A 21,324-nucleotide genomic window follows, 5' to 3' on the forward strand; every position below is an offset into this window, starting at 1 on the left:
TGCCGCAAAGCTGCGTCGCCGCAGCGCTGATAGCTGCATAAGGGAATACAGCATGCTACCATTTGTTCCCTCCAATGTCGAAGCACGCCCACCATCCTCAGCCGTGCTGTAGCTTCGTGCCGCAGGAGCGGGCTTCGCACGTTGAGGGGGCGCGTACGGGGGAGGCTGAGCGATGCGACTCGTTCTAACTGCACTTGATCGAGCAGCGGACGGCGCTGCGGTTGCGGGTGGAGGGAACGCAGGCATTTGAGAGACGCGTGGTCCACGTTTCTGAGAACGAGCGCCTTGTTGACTCGGGAATGGATAGCCATCACCACCAGAGCCCTTCTCCTCTAAGGGAGAAGCTTCAGGCGAAGTGGCCTCCCGCGGGTTACCATTGTAGGCAAGACCGGGAGTCGGCAGCGTGGGGTGTTCGTGTTGGTTGTCTTCGTCCTCGTCCTCGATCTGGTCAGCTATGTCTTCGGTGCTTTCGGTTCCAGGTGTATAGGCTGCACCGTCTCCGTTCAAAGGTGCGTCTCGGTGGAAGGTACGAACGGCGTCAGCTCCCCAGTTGACAGAGCTTCGGGATGGTCGAACGAGGACCGGCGGCTCTTCCGGTAGATTTGACATTTAGACAGTAAGGACAGTAAGTAAGTTGCTCTGTATGCGATCGTCAACGTTGTTATCCAAGGTGTATTCGCGAGAAGGCGCACTGGTCTGTCCCATCCTTGATTGTGACTGGATAGAGTTGAGACACGATTGCCTTGTACGCTTTGACAGTACATATCAGACAGTATTCATGTTTCTCCTGACTGGAACAAAAGCGGAATGCGTAAAGGTGCTGACGAAAGTGCCGTGGAACTGACGAATCGATCGAGTTCCACACTTTTGCATACCGGACCAGTTGAATCATCGTCGAAATGATGACCCTGGCTACATGTTCAACTTTTCGCCCTCGCGCAAACCGACACCCCGGAATTTCTTTAAATAGAGTGATAAGGAATGGTCATTACAAGCACGCGTGTAGGTATATTTACATGGGCCGAGCAGCGCGAGACAGCTCATATTTCAAGACGAAAACGACAAGAGAAACTATAAAGAGCTCAGAACCCGCCGAACCCGGTCGCTTGCTGTGGTATTGCGCCGTTCATGCCCTTCATACCGTATACCGGCAAAGAGGTAGGCATGCTGTAAAAAACATTAGTTGACCGTGGACTACACGAGTTACAGGACAAGACATACCCAGTCCCTTGGGTAATCATCAAAGTCTGGCCCAGACCAGGTGCAATGATGGGAGCATCCGCTTCTTGTTGCTCCTTTTGGGTGTCCTTCGCCATACGCTCGGCAACATCCTTCTCCAACTTCTGCACCTTGGCGACGAGCTGCCTCTGTGATTGTATCTGGTATGGCATATAGAAATCGTTCAGCCCGTGCTGCCATGATAGCTCCATAACCACATCGGATCGTAGGAGATCGAAGCAGATGTAGAGCATCGAGCTGAAGCATTCCTTATTGCCAATGTCGACGAAGTAGGACAGCAGGTCTTCAGCGACCTCTGTTAAGCCAGAGACGGCGGCAGTCACCATAGCATCTTTGAACAGCTTGTCCTGCTTCGACAGGGTGATCGAATCCTCCCATCGCTTGTTCTTCTTGTAGAGATGAGCGGCCAGGCGACGGAATTCAAGAAGATCGTGCTTTTCTAGCCGTGATGCCAGATCGATGTTATTGAAATTGTCGAAACTATCGATGGAGTCGCGCAGGACCTTGTAATCCTCTTCCTCAATCAACAGATCATTGTATGCATCATTCACAGCTTCAATGTTGAGCTATTTCTTTCAGTTAGGAGCAAAATTACGGTTGAGTGATTTATACTACTTACGTGCTGCACAGCAACCAGATACGGTCGGATGATAGGGACGTTGTCATTATCCTTGTGACGGAACATGCGGACGACACGAGCGTGATCGATACGGGGTGAGAGGACCGTCAGAAGATCTGTCAGGAGCATAGGCTGCTCGTTGAGGTAAAAGGTAAGTGCCTTGTAGTAGATCTCGACGTTGGCTGCCTTGACAATGATTTCCTTGAACTGATTGTGATCCCATGCATCCGCCGAACGCTCCATCATAGCCAGAGCAGCATTATCGTACTCGTCGTACTTAACATACAAGAAGACGAGCTCGGGCCAGAGATGTGCCTTTTCCGCAGCACGAATAACCTTTGGAATGTTGATACGGGAGACGAAGAGCTTCAAGTGCTCCATGAGCTTCTCCGGCCGATACTTGCTGTACAAAATGCCAAGTTCCGTGAAGATACCCATATGAGCGCGCTCAAGACTCAACCCAGCCTCGAGCAAGCTGATGACCTCGTCGAAATGACCGCGGCGTTCGTACGTCTTAAGAATACCCGGAAGCTCTTCGGCATGAACGATTATGTTGAGACCGCAAATCTGCGCCAGACGGAACTCTGCCTTCTCGATACAAGCAGCATGCACCTGCTTCCAGACTTGTGTGTTACCAGCTTTGCGCGCACTCTCAACAGCCGCCTGGTTTTCACCAAGATAAATAAGAGTGGTGGCAAGACGCGCCCAATTAGAGATGCTGGAGAAGAGCAGCTTGGCAGCTTGGTACAGCTCGTCTTCGAAGCACTTCTCGCCGACTTGCAGGATATCAGCCACGTTGGTCATGCCCAGGAACTCTTCCATATCGTGAAGACGGTCGGTTTTGGCGTATGCGTAGGCGAGCTCGGTATCGATCATAGGCTCTCGTAGGGTCTTGCGAGCCATCTGGAGGAAGCGCACAAGATCGTCCTGCTTGCCAGCACGGTTAGCAATTTCAATGACTTCGGCAAAGTTCGACGGATCATTGGCCTTGATGTATGAATCGATCGCATCCTTGATGCGAAGGCCATCCAATTGTGCCTTAGCAAGGCGGCTCCAGACCTTGGGCTCATTGACCTTCACCGCAAATTCGACACCGCGGTCAAGGCTGACGATGTGCTCCACAAGGACACTCATGGCGAGCTCGTGCTGATTGTACTTCCTGTAGATCGTGAGGGCCTCCTCGTACAAACCATGCTGAATTGCAAGGCGGGGAATCTCCTCGGTGTCATAGCCATCCAACTTGTTGATGAAACCGATAACCTTCCCCTTGTCAGCGCGAATAGCCATCAGCATGAGCAAGTTCTGCAGAGTTTTATTATCGCTGAATGGCGAAGGCTCAATGATGATCTTCTCGAGAAGCTCAATGAGCTCGATGGGGAGGTCAGCCGACATGAACGCCTTGACAGTCACGGATACATCCTCCGCGTCCGTGCACTCCGGAATAGCGGTAGCGGTGATCTGGTCGATAAGCTGGCGGCGATGAATGTTGTCAGGCGAGAGTACTTGAGCCCAGAGTTCTGGTTGACGGCGCTTGACAAGGTAGCGAGCCTGGTCCCTGAACATGGCGTTCTCGTTCGTGATGGCAATAAGCTCCTCATCGCAGAAACCCTTCGCGTATGCAATGTATGCAAGGTAGGGATCGCGCTTTTCACAGTACTTGCCGACAATACGAGGATCATAAATCTGAAAATTCGGGTGAGATGATGCAGTGGAAATATCGAGCTACTTACGTTATTCTCCGTAAGGAACGCCTTTGGGTTGCTGTTGCTATCGATATAAATCTTGGCAATAGCATTGTATACCGCCGGCTCTTGGGTGCCACCTTGGATGCGAGCCTCGAGCCAAGGAAGGATCAGCTTGAGACGGTTCCTCTTCTCGACCTCCTCCACGAGTTCATCGATGGGGAAGTTGCCAGGAACGGAAGCAAGCAAGCTTTTGATCACAGTCTCGTCACAGTCGACATCAAGCAAAGCACCAATAACCTGGGGTGTGCGAGCCGAGTTGACACGTTGTACGTACGTCTCGATGGCCTTGGTCTGCCCATTCTGATACAGGTACAAAACCAGGTCATGCACAAAGTCGAAACGATCGCAGACGATGATGAGCGGAAGCTGATCGGTTAGCTTCGCCTCCTTGAGGAAGTTCTTGACCTTCTCCGGATTGTAGAAGTTGCTCTCACGGCACACACGCTCGACCTCGCGAATTTGGCCAGTGCGAGTGGCGGCTTGAATGTACTTGAAGACGATCTCCGAGTCCTGGCTGAGGTTGACGATAGACCCCAGGTAGTAGTAGAGACCCTCGAAGCTTTTGTAAGACTCGAACAGTTCAACAAGCTTGATGGGGCCGAGAAGATCAGAATACTTAGTCGCGATCTGAACTGCAACCGGGAGGTTCTGGCGAATGTTGACACGAAGCATCTCCTGCAGGCAGGCGATGGATTGGTCCACGGTAAGCTTGCCGAAGTAAGCGACGAGCCAGTCTGCTGGGATGACGTTCGTGTGCACGATGACACGCTTGATGTCCGCGAGATCTTCGTACAGATCCAAAGCACGCTGTAGAAGGCCAGCCTTCTCACAGAGATTAGCGATACGCGGTTTATCGTAGTGGTGGAACATGTCGTTTCCGAGGATAGCGTCGGCGACCTGAGGAGCGTTCAACAGGTTCATCTCGAGCAGGCGTGTCTGCAGGTGACCCTGCTCGGGCTTGTCGTCCTTGAGGGCATCCAAGAGGAAAGACGTGGCAGGCTGGATCATGTTCTGGGACATGAAGATATCGACAACCTGGGGACGTATCAGCATGCTGCACAATTTCTTGGAATTAAATATTCAGGACGCACCCGCTCAACATCGACCAAAGGCCCGTTCTCGTCATTCACCAACTGGCCCGCAAACTCCGCGCCCTTTTCGGGGTTCGTGCGCATGACGTGCTGCAGCAAGCTAGCATAATCAGGTGAGTAGCCAACTTTCTTCGCATAGAGGACAATCTTGTCGAACTGGCCGGTCTCGGCAAAGCAAGCAATGACCTTGTTGGGGACGTTGGCCCGGAGGTACACTGACAGAGCCAGGGTCATGTCGGTGAGACGGACTAGATCTCCAAGCTCCTCGCTGCACTCGAGTTTGTTCTCCTTGAGCCACTTTTCCAAGAGCTGCTTGCGACCCTGCTGAAGTACGGGGCGAGCAAGCTCGATGGATTCGAACTTATTGAGCTCACCCTTCTCCAGCAGGATACCGAAGTACTGGAGGATGGGGCTGAGCGTCCCTGCTTGAGCAGGAACAGCCTTGAACTGCTCGATGGTCTGAGGAGTGCGGAGCATGCCCTGAGAGCAGGTCAGACCAGGGACTAAACGCTTGAATATTCCAACTCACCCCTGGTGAATTGGCAGCGATTTTAGCAGCCTCACCGAACTGGCCAGTCTGGAAAAGGTGTTGATACTGTTGGCGGTACAAATCATCGGCACCCGGTAGGTTAGCGCGGCTTGCCATCTTGAAAGCAAGTTCGGTGTTGTTGAGGGTGCTGAGAATATACGGAATAACGGTGTTCTCGTCCACAGTAACGCTCAATACCTGCCCCTTCCTGTTCACACCGATGATACCGTTGGTGGCTTCATGCTCCGCAGTGACAAAGATAGTCTCGCCGGAAATGCGATTCATGTACACGCAAGCAGCTGTCTCGAGGTCGTAGAGGTGGATAAAGCCGTATTTTGTGACAAGATAAATGATGCCGTATCGCTGAGAGACTTGCATGGCGACGGGGAAATCGTGCACGGCCTCCGGCGGGAAGAATACATCGACGGCCTTCTTTTGGAACGGGGTGTTCGGAGCTTGGTGGTCGATTTCAACGATGTGAAGCTGTGACTCGAATGAGCGATCAAAAAATTAAGAGCAATAAATGAGGTACCTTTGCACCAGCAGCTGTCCTGACGGAGAAGGTGAACAGCTTCGTAGGAGTGCTGTTGCCATCAAGCTTGATTTCGGCGAACGACGCTGCGTGACCCTCGATAGGCTGGCTAACATTGCGGTCACGATTGTATAGCTGCATGGCGCCCTTCACACGGAACGCAGCCGGGTTATTGCTGTTTCCAGCAATACCGACGAGCACGACCCATTTTTCGTCCGCTGATACGCGGTAGTTGATGATCTGCGCGCCGGCGAGGGTGGCATGCCGGTCAAAGACCTTCTGGGGAGGCGATGTAGCGTCGGCAGTAGACCAGTGGTACACAGTGGTCTCCGTCACGAGACCGATCATGGTCGGTGAGATCCATACCCAGAAGACGACATCTTCGTGCATGACGTGGGCCTTCACTTTTTGCTTCGTCTCGATATTGAAGACTTGGAGTTGTCGCGCAGCTGTCCCAGCATCAGTCCACGTTCTAGGATGCAGAGTGCCGAGATCGATATCCCAAATTTTCAGCTCGCTCACCTTTTAGCGCGATGATTTTCTGGCTTGGATGCATAATGGCCGAATCGGCCGTGATTGGGCGTCGCATAACATTATTCGCATCGTACAGGTCGATTATGACGACTTGGTTCTGTTCTCCAACGGTCTCTCGTACGCAAATAAAATGGTCACTCTCCATTGTCAAGTTCTACAGCCGCGTCAAGAATCGTCAGTGAGGCGCTTAACGGTTGTGAAGCGGGTATATGCACCTGGAAGGAGATGCTAGACGGCTGGATGCCCAGCGCGCTGAGCTGGAGGTGCTCGCTGAACGCGATAGGTCGCGGCGCATTCGCCATGATTGCGAGTTCAGTGGTAGTGCGTAGGTGTTTTGGTATATTGGGAAAGAAGGAAAGAGGTCGTTATGGACGCGGGGGAGGACGACGCTGAAGCTGTCGTGGACGATGAGGCCTCGAAATCGCGCGGCAGCGGATTGCGGTGCACGGCGACGGAAGCTCTCTCGCCTCCGCAAATTTCTCCGACAATTGTGACGACCTGAACTTTGTTTCAGTTCTCTCAAGTCTATTCTCACTTGTACGATCGATCTGTACGACAGCATATTGGTACAAACTCAGCACGTTATAATCAGAGCACCATTCCAAATATGTGAGCATTGAAGTCAGATGTGAAAGTTTCGGTCGAAGACAGGCATGGATTATGGAAAACGCCCGTCATATTAACACAATCGTCATATGTACAAGGCATACACATAGACGATACAATTTTGAGGAAAACATGATCTCTGGATCTCGCTCGACAAGTGCAGTCATCTGTAGAGACGCGAAACCTGAGGGGCAGCAGACAACACTCATGACGCGCCGGGGAAACTAAGGAGATAATTGTCAGAAACACCTGGTTCGAAGACCGAGGGAGAAAGACTTACCCAGGGGGACGGAACGGCATACCAGGGGGGAATGGGCCACCTGGAGGACCGCCAGGGAATCCCTGTGGCGGCCCACCTCCGGGGAAGCCAGGAGGGAATCCGGGAGGGGCACCTGCGCCAGGAGGGCCAGGGAAAGGCATACCACGGCCAGCGGCAAAAGGAGGCGGAGGGAAACCCACTGCAAGACTGATAAGACAGAAAAACAGAGGAATGAATTTGGTGCACGTACTCATGCCCATGCCACGACCTGCGGGCATACCCCGACCAGGACCGGGGGCAAGCTACGAACAACTTTCAGTACATCACACCGTACGCACACAGAGGCTGAAAGCGTACCTGACTCTTCATCTTATCTTCATCCGACGTAGGTGGCGGGCCCTCCACGCTGATACTGACGATAGTCTCGCCACGCAAAATGACAAGCCCGAGGGTCCTCTTAATTTCCTGTGCCATCGAAACGGCCGCAGGACCATCACTCTCCCCCTTTGTTTTTGAACGCGTCTTGCGGAACTCCTCACAGTCTGCTAGGACGAGGTTCATGTGCCTGTCGAAGGCGAGCATTTGTCCTGTCAGCTCGCGCCCGTCGTTCAGAGTCACACGAAGCCGGTAGTTGATCAAGGCGAGCATTTTGCCGCCCTTTGCTTTAGGAGGAGGCTAGAACAGAAGGTGCCATCAGTACTGGGGGGTGATTGTATAACGGTGCAGAAAACTGACCATGTTTGCTAGAGTTGTGTGCGTGAATTAGAGTCGATGACTGGAGTGCGAGAACAAGAATAGGCAGGTTGAGATTTCGAGCGGAATCAAATCTAACACGTGAAGTGCACCGCCACTAGAATGATTTGTTTCGACACGGCTCCGTAAAGCGCTGACCTCTTAACCATGGTTTGGAACTTCGTGAACATTGTCTACTTCATTGCAAACGTCGAATGTCAATACAACCCAATACTCCGTTATCCTGTCACCCAAGCCTAAAAGGCAAGTCCGCATATGAACGCTTACTCAACTTCTTCCGAAACCGATGGCCGAGTGGCAGGGCAGCTTACACAAGACAAGCGCCCAAACACCTTGATGGCCGAGCGCCCGATCAGTCATGTACGAGAACTGACTGTCAACCGGAGTGGATTCAACGCCTTACCTGGACTGATTACTGATACCTTGATCGGCTGTGAGCTGGTTAATGTCGCCGAGGACATCATAATGGCCTGGGTACAAAACCTAGCTGACTAGTGACCCCAAGAGTGCCAAACATTCCCCCCTAGACCTTCTTTCCAAACAACACAACATGGCACGCATCGACACCGAATTTACGAGGCTCCTTTCCCTCAAGACGCCAATCGCACTCGCATCAATGACATTCGTCTCCGGCGGACTGCTGGCAGCGGAAGTGACACGCGCAGGCGGGTTTGGATTCCTAGCGATCGAGTTCCGTTTCGGGATCGAGCGGTTTCAAGCAGACTTTGCTCTTGCCCGCGAACGACTCGGTACTCCGGAGGGAGAGGTGCTGCCTATCGGCGTCGGGGTCATCGGGTGGATGCTGGATGCTCCTATCGGGGTGAAGGAGATGCTGAAATGGGCGATCATGCAGGGGGTCAAGGCTGTCTGGCTCAGTTTCGGGGAGGACATTGGCAAGTGGGTGCAGTTCGTCCGGGAGGCGGACGAGGAGCGGGGTGATGGACGCAAGACGCTTGTTGCTGTGCAGCTCGGGACTGTGCAGCAGATGAAGGTCGCTGCCGAGGAATGGAAAGTCGACATCATCGTTGCTCAAGGGAGCGAAGCAGGGGGGCATTCATGGGCAGCCGCTTCATCCACCGCGACGCTGTTAACCCAGGTCCAGGCGGCTCTACCCGCTCCACGCCCTATCATCCTCGCAGCGGGGGGCGTGTCCTCAGGTGCCCATATAGCGTCTTACCTCGCGCTCGGAGCGTCAGGCGTCGTCGTCGGCACGCTGTTCGCCGGGACGGAGGAGAGCGTCTACGACCCTTTCTCCAAAGACGTCATTCTCAAAGCAGGGTACGACGATGCCGTGCGAACGACCCTCTGGGACCGGGTGCAGACGTATCCCTGGCCTAAGGGCATAGACGGGAGAGCGATATGCCAGCAGTTGCGGGATGACGATGCTGCTGGGCTGGGGATTGACCAGATTAGGGAAAAGATTAAGGAGGATGCGAAGGAGGGGAATAGGAGTAGGGAGATCGTTTGGGCTGGATATCCTGCTGCGTATATTAAGCAGATCCGACCTGCAAAGGTGTGTTTTTGATTGATCTGCAGAGTTAGTGATTGACGAGGTGTGCAGGATGTCGTGGAGCAGTTGCATAGGGAGACGGTGGAGTGCCTTAGACTGGGAACGACGCTGGTGAAGACAGATTGATTGTAGTTACAAGACATGTTACGCTGAGTTGGGTAGAATTGCTGAATAACGATTACTATGATTGTATTCTTTGCACTTCATTTTCCCAGTCGTGTCTATAAATCAGCTGCTCCTATCCATCACCACGACGCGTCGACGCGTTCCCTCAACCCTCCCACCTCTCCTCACCCAACAACAACAATGAACTCCGCCGCCCTCAAGGAACGCCACTACCTCCATCTCTCGCACAAGCTGCAGACCATGTCCCAGCATCTCCAATCCACGCAGCAGCATTTTGTGGACGTGACGCGACAGCTGGAGCATATGCGTAAGCTGGGGGCGGTGCATGCTAGCCAGTGGGTGCTCTTCCTTCTCCCTCTTGGGCTCCTGGTTTGGGGCTGATTGGGGTTCTGCGATGCAGGTTTATGGCTGTTAGTCGGCTGCTGGATCGGGAGGAAGAGGACCATGCGAGGGAGGAAGGGAAATGAGCTCTCCGTCTGCTACGGTGCGTGTCTCTCATATCACCTTGGCTTGTACTCATACCTTATAGAAGTGTACACTACTATAAGATAAGAGACGTAGCATTCGTTCCGGGTATGCATATCCAGGTATATATGTGTCCAGTATACATGTGTAGTATCCAGGGGATCATTAAGCGTAGTGCGTAACGTGAGTAAAGACGAAGACGAAGACGAAGAGCAGACCGCAGCGTCGCATCACAGCAGGCATACAACCGTGCGGCTACATGATCACGCACCCAGTGTTCCCCTTGGCACCAGTGCTGATGCTCACTCTCGCAGCTTCGTAAAACACCTCATTCACCCCTCGTCCATGTTTCGCCGAGCACTCTACGCAACGTCAGTCCAGTTCTCCACTGCAAGCATAAGGGGAAGACCAGGCGCACCAAGGTACCGACTTGCGCGTATTCGACGTGCGACCACCAGTCCTTGCTCGTATTCTACAGGCTGCAGCCCGCGGAGAGCCAGTCGGTCCCGGGTGGGCTGGTCGTCCCTCAAATCGCATTTGAGTGCTGCTCAGTTCAGCGTTCAGCGGACAGAGAGTATGCTCGGGAACAGGGCGGTTACTGACCGACTAGCACGATCTAGGGCTTGTTAGAACGTGCGCTTGTAATACGGGGGGAAACATACCTTCACACCTGGGCAGTACTCCAATACTTCCTCAATCCACTGTTCCCATCATCAGTCCCCCGCTCCTGTTCCCCACAGCTCCAACAACCAGCAGCGAGGAAAGCGGACGTACCTTTCCCTCGACATTCTCCAAACTAGCGGGGTTGTCGACCGAGAAACACAAAAGGACGAGATGTGTCTCTGCATAGGAGAGAGAACGCAGTCGGTCGAACTCTTCTTGCCCTGCTGTGTCCCATAGGGAGAGCTCAACTTGGGTATCGTCGACAACGAGATCATGTACGTAGTTCTCGAACACAGTCGGTTCGCTGCCCGTGTGTCAGCCCGCCCACCCTCACCCAACCAAAGGCAGATAATATAACCAAGGCACAGAGGAAAGAAGAGGCAGACGCACTAGATAGCCGTAAAGTACCCCCTGGTGTAGACGTTCAACAGACTCGTCTTCCCACAGGCGCCGTCACCTAACACGACGAGTTTTCGCTGCAAGGGCTTGCGGCCGAAGGAGGTGCTGCCTTTGTTGAGCCCGCAGAGGGACATGCTTGGGTGTGTTTGTTGATGAAGGTGTGGATGAAGGTGTGGATGTGGTTGTTGCTGGAGCGATTTCGTTAGAAAGATATCGTTGTCGTTGTCGTTGTTGCTGGTTCAGAGTACAAAGTGCAAGATAAACCTGCCAGCAAACACGATTCCCAGTTCCTACTGTAGCTGCCCTGTAGCTGTTGATGTAGATAACGTTCTAGCGTTCTAGCGCTGTTGCAAATGTGCACAACGGGTCTAGGGGTTATTAGGCGACGGCGGGGTCTCCAGGCGCCGGGGCACGTGCCCTTTCGGGGAGAAGGAATGTTCATTACATGTAACAATCTTTAATTGTTGGGATATGTCATTCACACGAGGATAATAACAAGGACTTGATTCGAATTCATACAATCGTCGTTACTTTTGTGGGTTACATCAGGCAGGGGCAGTATTGTCAGTGTTTATTACAATTTCGCTTGTTCCTCCGAATCATGATCATCCTCCAGCAGCGTCCCCACTTTCTGTAACGCAACCACAGTCTCCCTCTGCAGCTGGTCAATAATCTCCTACAACAACGTCAGTCTCTTCCAACGACCAAAATGCCCAGCCCTGAGCTCACCTTAGCAGGTCTCACAGCCTTGACCCCCCCAACCCCCTGTCCAGCCCAGACGATCCTCCTCCCCTCCTCCTCCCTTGTCCTCCGCCTCAACTCCTCCAGTCCCACTCCCTCCCCCTCATCGTCCAACAACTTATTCCTCAGCGCACCCCCCGTAACCCCTTCTGGCCAAGGCCGTCCCTGCACCTTATCCCACAACTGGGTGCGCAGGGCTTCTTCCCCAGATTGGGCAGCGACGAGCGCAGCCTTGTTCTCCTCGGGGAAAAGGCTTTCTTCTGCCGCTGCGAGTAATGTACCAACGACGACCCCCTCAGCTCCTAGGGTAAGGTAAGCCGCTACCTGCTTCCCATCCCCCACTCCGCCAGCAGCGAGGACGTATGGTCTTCCCCTCCCTGCCTCGCCGGGCAGAGCAGCGAGGATATGCCCCACAAGTGCAGAAGTACTCGGCGCGCTGGCCCAGCTATGCCCGCCAGCCTCGTTCCCCTGCGCAACGAGCACTTCTACTCCCCAAGCAGCTGCTTCGAGCGCTTGCTGCAGAGTGCCAACTTGCAGGAAGACGAGCGTGCGCCGGCCGTCGGAGCGCTCGGCGTCGAGGGCTCGGATACGGGCGACTTGGGCTTCTAGGTTCAGGCCGAAGGAGAGCCAGACGGCGGCTACGCCCGGTGGGGAGAGGATACAGTGCTCGAGCATCTTCTTTATTGGAGAGGGGGAGTCTAGCATCCACCCTAGGGCTGCTACGCCTACTTGGAACGGGGAGGTCGGGTTTCCCGTTCCCGTTCCTGTTCCGGGTGCGAGTCGCGAGCGGACAAGGGAGAGCTGGGCGAGGAATTCGGGGAAAGGAAGACGGGGGTCTAGTGCCCAGATGGGGAATGCACCGGCTTGAGAGGAGGAGATTGTTAGAGAGGGTGAGGAGGTGAAGTTCATTGGTGCGAGGATTAGGGGTGTGCGGAGGGAGAGAAGGCGGGTAAAGGGGGTGGAGATGTGCATCGTGTGAGTGTGAGGGGTGTTGGTAAGAGCAGGAGGAGCAGGATGAAGAGGAGTAGCCAGAGTAGCAACAGGAGTAGCCAGCCTTTATACGTTCAGACAAAGTAAGTTGCTGCCAGAGTCAACGTCGATGTAAATATAATGTCCCAGTTGTAGACCCTACATTCCCCGCAATGTCATCATCAATGTCCATTTTCACTCGAATGTTGCACCTATCGGAGAGGCCCGGTTGAGGATGATGAGAGAGTGCCCGACTGCTTCTTGTTAGGTGAGTAAGAGAGTACAAGGTGCATCAGTGCAACTTGTTTGGTAAGAAAGAAGGTGTTACAGCCGAGGAGATATTCGGCCGACGGAGATCAGTTTTTGCATCACGACCACCGCTCAACAGTCACAGAACACAATTTGACTATAGACTTACTGTACAGTCCAAGTGCTATATATCATCTCTCTGCACATCAGTTCTGAAAATAAACATTGCACCCTGGCGATATACCCTGACGGTCACTGCCAGGAAGGAGGGTTTCATCTCACTCATTCATCGCATCAACACCGCACGCACCGCGTATCAATACCAAAATCTATATCAAACACCCAGTCATGAAGGGTTGTTATGAGCGCTGGAACATGGCCCTGTAAAGCCCTGAGGCGGGGAAGCTTTCAGGGGCTACAACGGTGCACTGCTCGTCTCCTATAGGTATTATCATGTCGTGTCGTGGTTGTCCAGGGCTCGCACCTCTTTCCAATAATTTCCTGTCGTCTGACTGTCCTTTCCCATGAAATAATATCCACTCGGCTACTCAAAAGTCCACACGACTCTAATAACCGACACTCTAATAAAGAAGCAAAAAAGAATCAAGAAGAAACGGGAGTATTATTCCCTGTCGGTCGTACCATACATACCACGCGTACAATCTCTCGCGCCGAACGACCCTGTCATCCCCCCCATCGTCTCTGTCGCCTCCCACTCTCTCTCCTCGTCGTCCTCCCCCTCGTCGTCGTCGTCGTCGCCAGCGTCTTGCTCGTCGTCTTCCCTGTCGTCGTTTGCCTACTGATATTGCACAGGCAACTATAGGTCACCGACTGGCGTCATCACCCATCACCCATCAAGCACTCGCACGCTCTCCAACGGGGCACCACAACACAAATGTCCGCTCCCACCCCCTCGTCCTCCTCCCTCCGCCCCACACCCGCACCCTCACCTTCAAACCCCACCACTCCCTCTCTGCCCAGCACGTTCCACTCCCCCGAGCACAGGCGCGTGCTCACAGAGAGCAGTTCCCGCCTGCTCACCCCTCCATCGCGGGAGAAGTCTGGCTCTGGCCCCGGATCCGGATCCCCTGCCAACCCAGGACATAGCGCAAGTGCAAAGCCTATCACTCTCGATGTCCTCCTGGCACTGCATTCCTCGGCTCAAGACCCGATGCAGGCGGCGCTTGACCAGCTTTTGGTGGAGAGGAACTCGCTGGCTTCGCAGAATGCCCAGCTGTGGAAGCTGATTGAGAGAGCGAGGATGACACAGCGGAGCTTGGAGAGGGACTGTGAGCGGTTGAGAGGAGAGAGGGATAGGGCCGTGGGGAGGGAAAGGGAAAGAGAGCGCAGGGAGAAGGAAGGGAGGGCGAGCGAGGAGAGCGAGCATCTGCAGGAAGATGCCCCGTCTGCTGCTAACGTGAAGGGGGAGGACGCGCCGAGGACCGCCGCATCGGCGCCTCCGGCACTGACGACGAGCACTGCGTCTCGCTCATTGGCGGCCGTGGGGGCGACGACAGGGCAGATATCGCCTGTTTCCCCTGTGCCTCCTACGTCTGGACCGAGCACGGCTCTTTCCTCCCTGCCTACCCAGATGACACCACCTGCGCCTGCGCCTACGCCGGCAACTTCACGATTCGCTGCACCCCCGGTCCCACCGACTGTAGCCTCGCAGCCTCAACCCTCTCAGATCCAACCCCCCGCTCCAGCTCAGCTCCCACCCACGCAACCCCCAGCAGCACCAGCCCAACCTCCTCTCCAACCTCCTCCCCAAACCCAAATTCAAACCCAAACGACAGCTCCTCTGGTACTTAAACAACGCCCGCCTGACCCATCTCCTCTTGGCCCAGCAGCGGTGCTCGTTTCCGCCCCGTCGCCTGCTACGCCTACGCGGAGTTCGTCGCTCCCTTTCGTGTCGCCGGGTCAGCTTGCCCCGCCTGCGCAGCTCGTACAGCAGGTACAACCTATCCCGCCCTCCCAGCATATCCAACCAACCTCCACCCAACCACAGCCTATCCAGCCTCTCCAACCCGTCCAACCCCTCGCACCCGTGCAATACACCCACCCACCCCGCCCCTGGGCTCCAAACCCCGACTTCTCACAACCCTCAACTCCCTCAACATCGTCCTGCTTCGTCCCCGCTCCCACACCTCCAACACCAGCAGCAGCCATCGCAGCCGGTCTCGTGCCCCTCCCCTCCCCAGCAGCGTCTATCCGCGCCACTGCCTCTGCCTCCGAACCTGATAGCCCCCTAGACCCGGGGACGCAGCATCTTCTTATCCCCTCTTCTGCCGCTCCTGTTGCCCCTGGCCCTGGCACTGGCCCTGGGGTTGGGGCTGGACAACCACAGAGCCCGAAAAGAGGAACACCGAACGTCAATGTCGTTCCTCCTACTCCTGCGCCGGCGCACATGCACACACTTTCCCGACCTGAGGAAATACCGGTGCTGCCCGCGATCTTTGCCCGAGACCGGGAGAGGCCGGATAAGGATAAGGAACGAGAGCGAGAGCGAGAGAAGGACAAGGACAAGGACAAGGAGAGGGATCCCCCAGTTCTAGGGAACGTGCAGCCCCAACAACAGCTGCGCCAGCATTCCCCCTCCCCTGGCCCTCTCTCCCCTACATCAACATCAACCCGCAGCGTCCAGCAGGCCCAACAACAGCCGCAGCTCGTCCCCGCCGACTTACCCCTCACGACCGTGCTCATCTCCCACTCCTCGATCCGGGCTAACGATAGGGGCAAAGACGTCCTCTCATTCCACATTGCTGTTTCCCCACCTCCCTTCCTCACTCCTTCCTCGCGCGACCCAGTGCCCGATCGCGGCAGCCCTAGCAGCTCCGCCTCAGAGCCTGGCGTCGGGCTGGGGATAAGGGACGCCCCGGCCCAGAGGCAACCATGGGCTGTCGAGAAACTCTACAGCGACATCCTCGCTCTCGACACCAAGGTGCGCTCCGAGCTCGGAAGGACGATGCAAAAGAAGCTCGGTCCGTTACCGGAAGGCAAGGCTTTCCGAGATCATGCGCCCGTGAAGAGTGACCAGAGGAAAGCGGCGCTGACGGCTTACCTCCAGGCGCTGCTCACTTTCCCCCTGAGCATCGACACGCGCCGCGCGATATGTGTGTTCTTTACGAGTGACTTTACTAGGGCTCGAGCGACGAGTGGGGCGGTTGGAGGCGGGGTCGTTAGGGAGGGATATAAGGAAGGGTATTTGACTAAGAGGGGAAAGAACTTTGGAGGATGGAAGACGAGGTACTTCGTTCTTGGCGGCAGGGTGTTGGAGTATTATGAGAGTGTGAGTGTTTCGTTTCGTTTTGTTTAGTCGGGATGGGTGGTGTACTGTTGATACTCATATGTTGCACAGAGAGGAGGCGCCCATCTAGGCTCGATCCAATTACAAAACGCAAAGATCGGCCGGCAACAGCGAGCGACCGCTTCTTCCAGCTCTTCCTCGCTCGCGTTATCCCGGGAAACTACGTCCAGCACTACCGGTCCGAACCCGAACAACTCCGACTTGGAGGACGAGAACGCCTACCGGCACGCGTTCCTCATCATCGAGCAACGCGAGGGGAAGGCGCCGGTCAAACATGTCCTCTGTGCGGAGAGCGACGAAGAGCGGGACTCGTGGGTCGAGCATCTGGTCCGGTACGTCGGTCCTGCCGGCCCCGTCAGCATCGTATTGGAAGAGGATGGTGACCCGCGCTCGAGCACGGAGATAAGGTCACGGAGCAAGATCATGAGCAAGGATGAGATCTCGGTGTTTCGTGCCGCTCCCGTGCCGATCTCACAGCTTGTCCCAGACGCGGAGAACGCTAAGCTCTTCCGTGTTGCTCCTCCTCCGCCTTCACCTGGCCCTCCAGGCCCCGTACCCCCAGCTGTGGCGCAGCTCGCTGCTGGCCCGCATATTCCTGGCTACTCGGGCCCGGACTCGCCTCGCTTGCTCAGTGTGTCCGCCAGCGTGCCCAGCACGCTCGACACCATCCAGGGAATGCCGAGGAGCAACTCTTCCCTCGGCACGTACTCTGACGGTTCTTCGCGGGCGATGCCCCCCGACCAGCGGGTGCACAATTTGACCACCGCCGCTTCCCGCTTGACGAATAGTCAGAACCTGACACCGGGCAAGATGCGCGAATCGGGCATCGCTCCTTCGGCTTCGCAGCGTACTGTGACCGGCTCTGCGAGCAGCAGTACACTCCTTGGGGAACCGCAAGGGAGTGATAGGGAGCGAAAGGCAAAGTCTGGCCGATTCTGGAACTTTGGAAGAAGCAACGATTCTAAGGGGTCTTCATCTTCTGCCAGTCAGCTGGGGATACCTGTGGGTGCTCCTGCCCACGCGGTGTTTGGCGTCGCGTTGCAGGACAGCCTCTCTGTAGCCAGTATCGCCAACCTCCCTGCTGTCGTCTTCAGGTGTATCGAGTACCTGGAAGCCCGTGGTGCGGAACGTGAGGAGGGTATCTACCGGTTGAGTGGAAGCAGCGCTGTGGTCAAGGCCCTCCGAGAGCGGTTTAACGCTGAAGGGGACGTGGATCTTGTCAAGTGTGACGAGTACTGGGACTTGCACGCTGTTGCTGGCTTGCTCAAAGGGTATTTGCGTGAATTGCCTACCAGTGTGCTTACGAGGGAACTACATCTGCGGTTCTTGGCTGTCATCGGTGTGTTTGATCATTTTCCACTTTGTATTTCCCACCCATCCAGTGCTGTAGATCTCATGGACGCCCAAGAACGCATAGCAGAACTCGCATCTTTGATCGCCGCACTGCCCCTGCCGAATTACTCTCTCCTCCGCGCTCTGACAGCGCACTTGATCCTGATTGTCCAACATTCACAGGAGAACAAGATGAACATGCGCAACGTTGGCATCGTTTTCTCCCCCACACTTGGCATTCCGGCTGGTGTGTTCAGTCTCATGTTGGCCGAGTTCAACCACGTCTTCAGTGTGGGAGGCGAAGACGAACCTGACGCAGATGAAGACGTCGTGGAGGCAGACACCCTCGGAGCCTCAGAGTTCGGCGAAGACATCGAGTATAAACCGAGAGTCAGCGGCGAAGGTGGCACCCCCCGATCCAGGAACTCGAGAAGCTATGCAAGTGGTGCGGCGGACCAGCTCCTGGGTTTGTCTGGCAGATCTCTAAAACGTAAGCATGCTTGATCCACCCATGGTATTATTCTAACTCAGCCATGTAGCGGAAGTAGCGGATCTAGATGAAGCGTCCGACTCGGACCAGATCAGCAATGAAGGGTCTGGCACGGAGACGGAAGACGCTGATGTCGATAGTATCAGTCTACAAGACGGCCGCTCGACGTCAGAACAGAGCACAGGAGACGAGAAAAGCACCATCCCGATGCCAGGCTCTGCGACGCAAGCGATGTTTGACGTGAATCAGACACCGACTCAGGCCCAGACGAACGGAAACGGCTCAAGGGCACGTAAGGTGGCAAACGCGAGGGGCCTGCAGCTGGCACCACCTGGCCTCCAAGCCGATCTGCGACCAATGGGCAAGGTAGGTCTGCCAGTTTCGCCCCGCCCTCCGCTACAGAAGTCCCCTCGACCATGAATACCCGAGTTTCTACTCAATATACCCCGCATGAATGTTCTCACAAGATACCCGGAACAATCTCAGCTTGTTACGACTTTGCTCCTCTGTTTTTCACCTTTTATCTGTTTCTAACTTCTATTGGATCGGCACACGGCGATACCATACCATACCTTATTCTCCTTCTGTCTCGAGCATCGTTTGCATCGCTCGTAGCCTGTTATTATATCGATAGGTGCCGGGTGTTCTCTTGCTGTTTCTTCGGGTTGAGCTACCGGCTGTACGTGTAGCTTAGGTCGCAATAATACAGTTCCTCTCATCCTCATCCTCATCCTTCTGACCTCGGATGTGCACGTCTTATGACACCTGGACGCCTGAGTGATCCACAAACCGGAGGGATACACACGTTCGATAAACTACCCACTGCATGGAGAACCCGTCTGGACTAACGATCATTACTGTTCAGCCATATCATACAATACCTCTTGTCTCTAATCATGCCTTGAATCTAATTCTATCCCAATCGGTCTAAACGAATCCCAAGGCGCAAACAAACAACGTCCTGCCCTCTATCCCTCTGTGGTATCCAGTCCTTCAAAGCTGATCAACAAGCTGGGGAAGTAACGGGGATCCTGACGGTCGTCTGTTTACGCATCAGCATCCACCCAAAGGAACACCACGCCGCGCCCAACGCCCAGCGGCCAACGTCCGACGCCCAACGGCCAAAAAGCGCAGCCAAACCCAGGAAAAGGGGAAACCAGGGAAATTGAAATTGAGGGGGGGACATACCGCCAAACCCGACAAACTAGTCTCCTTATACTTGACCGACATGTCCCTCGCCGTCAGTCTCATAGCCGCAATCGCCTCGTCCAAACTGACGCTATACACTCCTTCGCTTGCAAGGGCGAGCTGGGCTGCGGTGACGGCTTTGACAGCTCCTAGGGAGTTGCGTTCTATACAGGGGACTTGGACGAGCCCGTCTACGTGTGAGTGGGGTGGTTAGCGTGCGGGGTAGAAGGAGGGGGAGGAGGGGGAAGGGGAGGGGGGACGCACCGATCGGATCACATGTCAGGCCTAGGTTGTGCTCGATCCCTATCTCCGCTGCTTGGAGAATAATCTCCGGTGACCCTACTAGCTCATCAACACCTGCAATCCACATCGCACATCGTCGTCGTCGTCGTCGTCGTAGGAGGAGGAGGAGGGGGAGGGGGAAGGGGGAAGAGGGGGACTCACCACCCATAACAGCCGCAAACCCCGCCGCAGCCATGGAGCACGCCACTCCCACTTCCGCCTGACACCCCCCCTCAGCAGCGGATATAGTCGCCCCCCGTTTAAAAAGCATGCCTATCGCCCCTGCCGTCAAAAGGAAAGTGGCAATATCCTGCTCCGGGTCTTCACTTATGAACTCCAGTACCCATTTGAGAACGGCGGGGATCAGACCGGAGGCGCCGTTTGTTGGGGAAGTGACGATCCGCCCTCCGGCGGCGTTCACTTCGTTTACGGCTATGGCGTATGTGGAGAGGAAGTCGATAGCCGGGAAGATCGTTTTCCGCTGGTTGGGATTGGGATTTAGCTGTCATCGGGAGTATGACTGGAAGAGCTCACAGAAGGAGTAGGCATAATAGGATGATCAAAGTTCCCCACCAGGCCACGGCCGAACCCCGCAGGCCTCATCTCCCCAGCCGCCGCCGCGTTCCGCCTATCAGTCAAGGGCAAGTCCATCTTCGGCAGTCTCTCTCTCCCATCTTGTGGTGCCTCCAGCCTCAGCGCCCTCTGCCTCTCCCCCTCTGGGCCCGCAACACCGGGGTACAACCCGCGCATCAGCCTGCGGTACAACGATGGTGCGCGCCGCCGGAGTTGGAGCCTCCCTGGAAGGGTATCGTCGACCGCTGTTACGCCCGTACGGATACACTCGTCCATCACTTGCCAGAGCCGGGCGAGCTTGGCTCGGATCTCTTGGTCGGAGAGGTAGTGCCGCTCGTTATCGTATACGAGCTGGGCGATCGTCAACTGCCGTCTTGGGTGTCAGCGCCCAGCCAAGGAAACAGAAAGCAGGAAATGAACGATGCAGGACGACGCACATTATGTTTCTTCGTCAGGGCAAGCAAAGTATCCCCCGACGAGAAAAGGAACGGCGGTTGCCCTCCCCTACCTCCAGATTCCTCCCCCCTGTCCCGTGGCCGTTCCCCTTCCCCTTCCCGCTCTTCCTCCGTGCCCTCTTCCTGCGTGCGCGTATGCCCTAGACCGTGGGTTTGTGAGAGCCTGGATGGGTCGACACGCGATTTGTCTAGTCCTTTGTAGTATAGGTTCTCGTCCACTACGTATTCCCGTCAGCCCGACCCGGACCAACTGACCAAGCGCATAAAGCGAAGCAGAAAGGAAAAGGAAAGGGAAACGAACACACGCACCCTTCGTCTGGTCATTAACGACAAACCCTCCCCCAACCGAAAAATACTCATTGGTAGCCAACAAATCCCCATCCTCATCAAACGCGCTAAACCGCATCCCATTCGGATGCGTCCTCAACACCTTATCCCAATGCCAAATCATATCCCTATCCTGATCATAACGTATTCTATGCCTTCCAGCCAGGGAGAGGGACTTGGTAGCGAGGATGTCACTGTAGCGAGAGGGGATGGTAGAGGTCTCGATCGTCTCTGGGTCTTCGCCTTCGAACCCGAGGAGGATGGCTTGGGGGGTCATGTGCCCTTTGCCTGTGGCGGCTAGGGAACCGTAGAGCGTCACTTTGACGGTTTTGATCGTGGGC

The 21,324-nt window shown here is 55.2% G+C and overlaps 8 protein-coding genes across 8 annotated transcripts in view; 3 read left to right on the forward strand and 5 right to left on the reverse strand.

The window, feature by feature from the left end:
• Positions 1–975: 975 nt before the first annotated feature.
• On the reverse strand, positions 976–6,664 carry DACRYDRAFT_21302 (clathrin heavy chain). The gene is made up of 9 exons (XM_040772331.1): positions 6,505–6,664; positions 6,278–6,443; positions 5,756–6,204; positions 5,224–5,706; positions 4,695–5,174; positions 3,589–4,638; positions 1,859–3,541; positions 1,222–1,805; positions 976–1,167 (listed from the first exon to the last, which is right to left on the reverse strand). The coding sequence occupies exons 1-9, from the start codon at positions 6,589–6,591 to the stop codon at positions 1,083–1,085; spliced, it is 5,067 nt and encodes a 1,688-aa protein (XP_040630791.1). The 5' UTR covers positions 6,592–6,664; the 3' UTR covers positions 976–1,082.
• Positions 6,665–6,882: 218 nt separating this feature from the next.
• Positions 6,883–7,921, reverse strand: DACRYDRAFT_21303 (Sm-like ribonucleoprotein). Its single transcript, XM_040772332.1, has 4 exons — positions 7,890–7,921; positions 7,405–7,829; positions 7,176–7,353; positions 6,883–7,119 (listed from the first exon to the last, which is right to left on the reverse strand). The coding sequence occupies exons 1-2, from the start codon at positions 7,890–7,892 to the stop codon at positions 7,470–7,472; spliced, it is 363 nt and encodes a 120-aa protein (XP_040630792.1). The 5' UTR covers positions 7,893–7,921; the 3' UTR covers positions 6,883–7,119; positions 7,176–7,353; positions 7,405–7,469.
• A 589-nt stretch (positions 7,922–8,510) lies between these two features.
• Positions 8,511–9,543, forward strand: DACRYDRAFT_77701 (inosine monophosphate dehydrogenase; the record flags this gene model as incomplete). The annotated part of the gene is made up of 2 exons (XM_040776285.1): positions 8,511–9,420; positions 9,469–9,543. The coding sequence occupies exons 1-2, from the start codon at positions 8,524–8,526 to the stop codon at positions 9,541–9,543; spliced, it is 972 nt and encodes a 323-aa protein (XP_040630793.1). The 5' UTR covers positions 8,511–8,523.
• A 180-nt stretch (positions 9,544–9,723) lies between these two features.
• DACRYDRAFT_106057 (uncharacterized protein) lies at positions 9,724–10,010 on the forward strand (the record flags this gene model as incomplete). Its single annotated transcript, XM_040768191.1, has 2 exons — positions 9,724–9,878; positions 9,944–10,010. The coding sequence occupies 2 exons, from the start codon at positions 9,724–9,726 to the stop codon at positions 10,008–10,010; spliced, it is 222 nt and encodes a 73-aa protein (XP_040630794.1).
• A 193-nt stretch (positions 10,011–10,203) lies between these two features.
• DACRYDRAFT_65013 (uncharacterized protein) lies at positions 10,204–11,204 on the reverse strand (the record flags this gene model as incomplete). Its single annotated transcript, XM_040775767.1, has 6 exons — positions 10,204–10,370; positions 10,427–10,552; positions 10,612–10,624; positions 10,671–10,709; positions 10,783–10,975; positions 11,062–11,204. The coding sequence occupies 6 exons, from the start codon at positions 11,202–11,204 to the stop codon at positions 10,264–10,266; spliced, it is 621 nt and encodes a 206-aa protein (XP_040630795.1). The 3' UTR covers positions 10,204–10,263.
• A 440-nt stretch (positions 11,205–11,644) lies between these two features.
• On the reverse strand, positions 11,645–12,783 carry DACRYDRAFT_106059 (inosine monophosphate dehydrogenase; the record flags this gene model as incomplete). Its single annotated transcript, XM_040768192.1, has 2 exons — positions 11,645–11,746; positions 11,800–12,783. The coding sequence occupies 2 exons, from the start codon at positions 12,781–12,783 to the stop codon at positions 11,645–11,647; spliced, it is 1,086 nt and encodes a 361-aa protein (XP_040630796.1).
• Positions 12,784–13,924: 1,141 nt separating this feature from the next.
• Positions 13,925–18,782, forward strand: DACRYDRAFT_115202 (RhoGAP-domain-containing protein; the record flags this gene model as incomplete). Its single annotated transcript, XM_040769951.1, has 3 exons — positions 13,925–16,318; positions 16,388–18,158; positions 18,208–18,782. 3 exons carry the CDS (start codon positions 13,925–13,927, stop codon positions 18,576–18,578), a joined length of 4,536 nt encoding a protein of 1,511 aa, XP_040630797.1. The 3' UTR covers positions 18,579–18,782.
• A 373-nt stretch (positions 18,783–19,155) lies between these two features.
• DACRYDRAFT_94082 (L-serine ammonia-lyase) overlaps positions 19,156–21,324 on the reverse strand; it is a gene marked incomplete at its 5' end in the record, with an annotated part of 3,020 nt that continues 851 nt past the window's right edge. Inside the window, 7 exons of the mRNA XM_040777198.1 lie at positions 19,156–19,200; positions 19,347–19,537; positions 19,611–19,685; positions 19,791–20,109; positions 20,163–20,567; positions 20,639–20,874; positions 20,966–21,280. Coding sequence (XP_040630798.1) covers positions 19,162–19,200; positions 19,347–19,537; positions 19,611–19,685; positions 19,791–20,109; positions 20,163–20,567; positions 20,639–20,874; positions 20,966–21,280 — 1,580 coding nt within the window. The 3' untranslated portion in view covers positions 19,156–19,161. The remainder of the gene's footprint in view (positions 19,201–19,346; positions 19,538–19,610; positions 19,686–19,790; positions 20,110–20,162; positions 20,568–20,638; positions 20,875–20,965; positions 21,281–21,324) is intronic.

This window comes from Dacryopinax primogenitus (assembly GCF_000292625.1).
Source record: "Dacryopinax primogenitus strain DJM-731 SS1 chromosome Unknown DACRYscaffold_5, whole genome shotgun sequence".
Taxonomy (NCBI): Eukaryota; Fungi; Basidiomycota; class Dacrymycetes; order Dacrymycetales; family Dacrymycetaceae; genus Dacryopinax; species Dacryopinax primogenitus.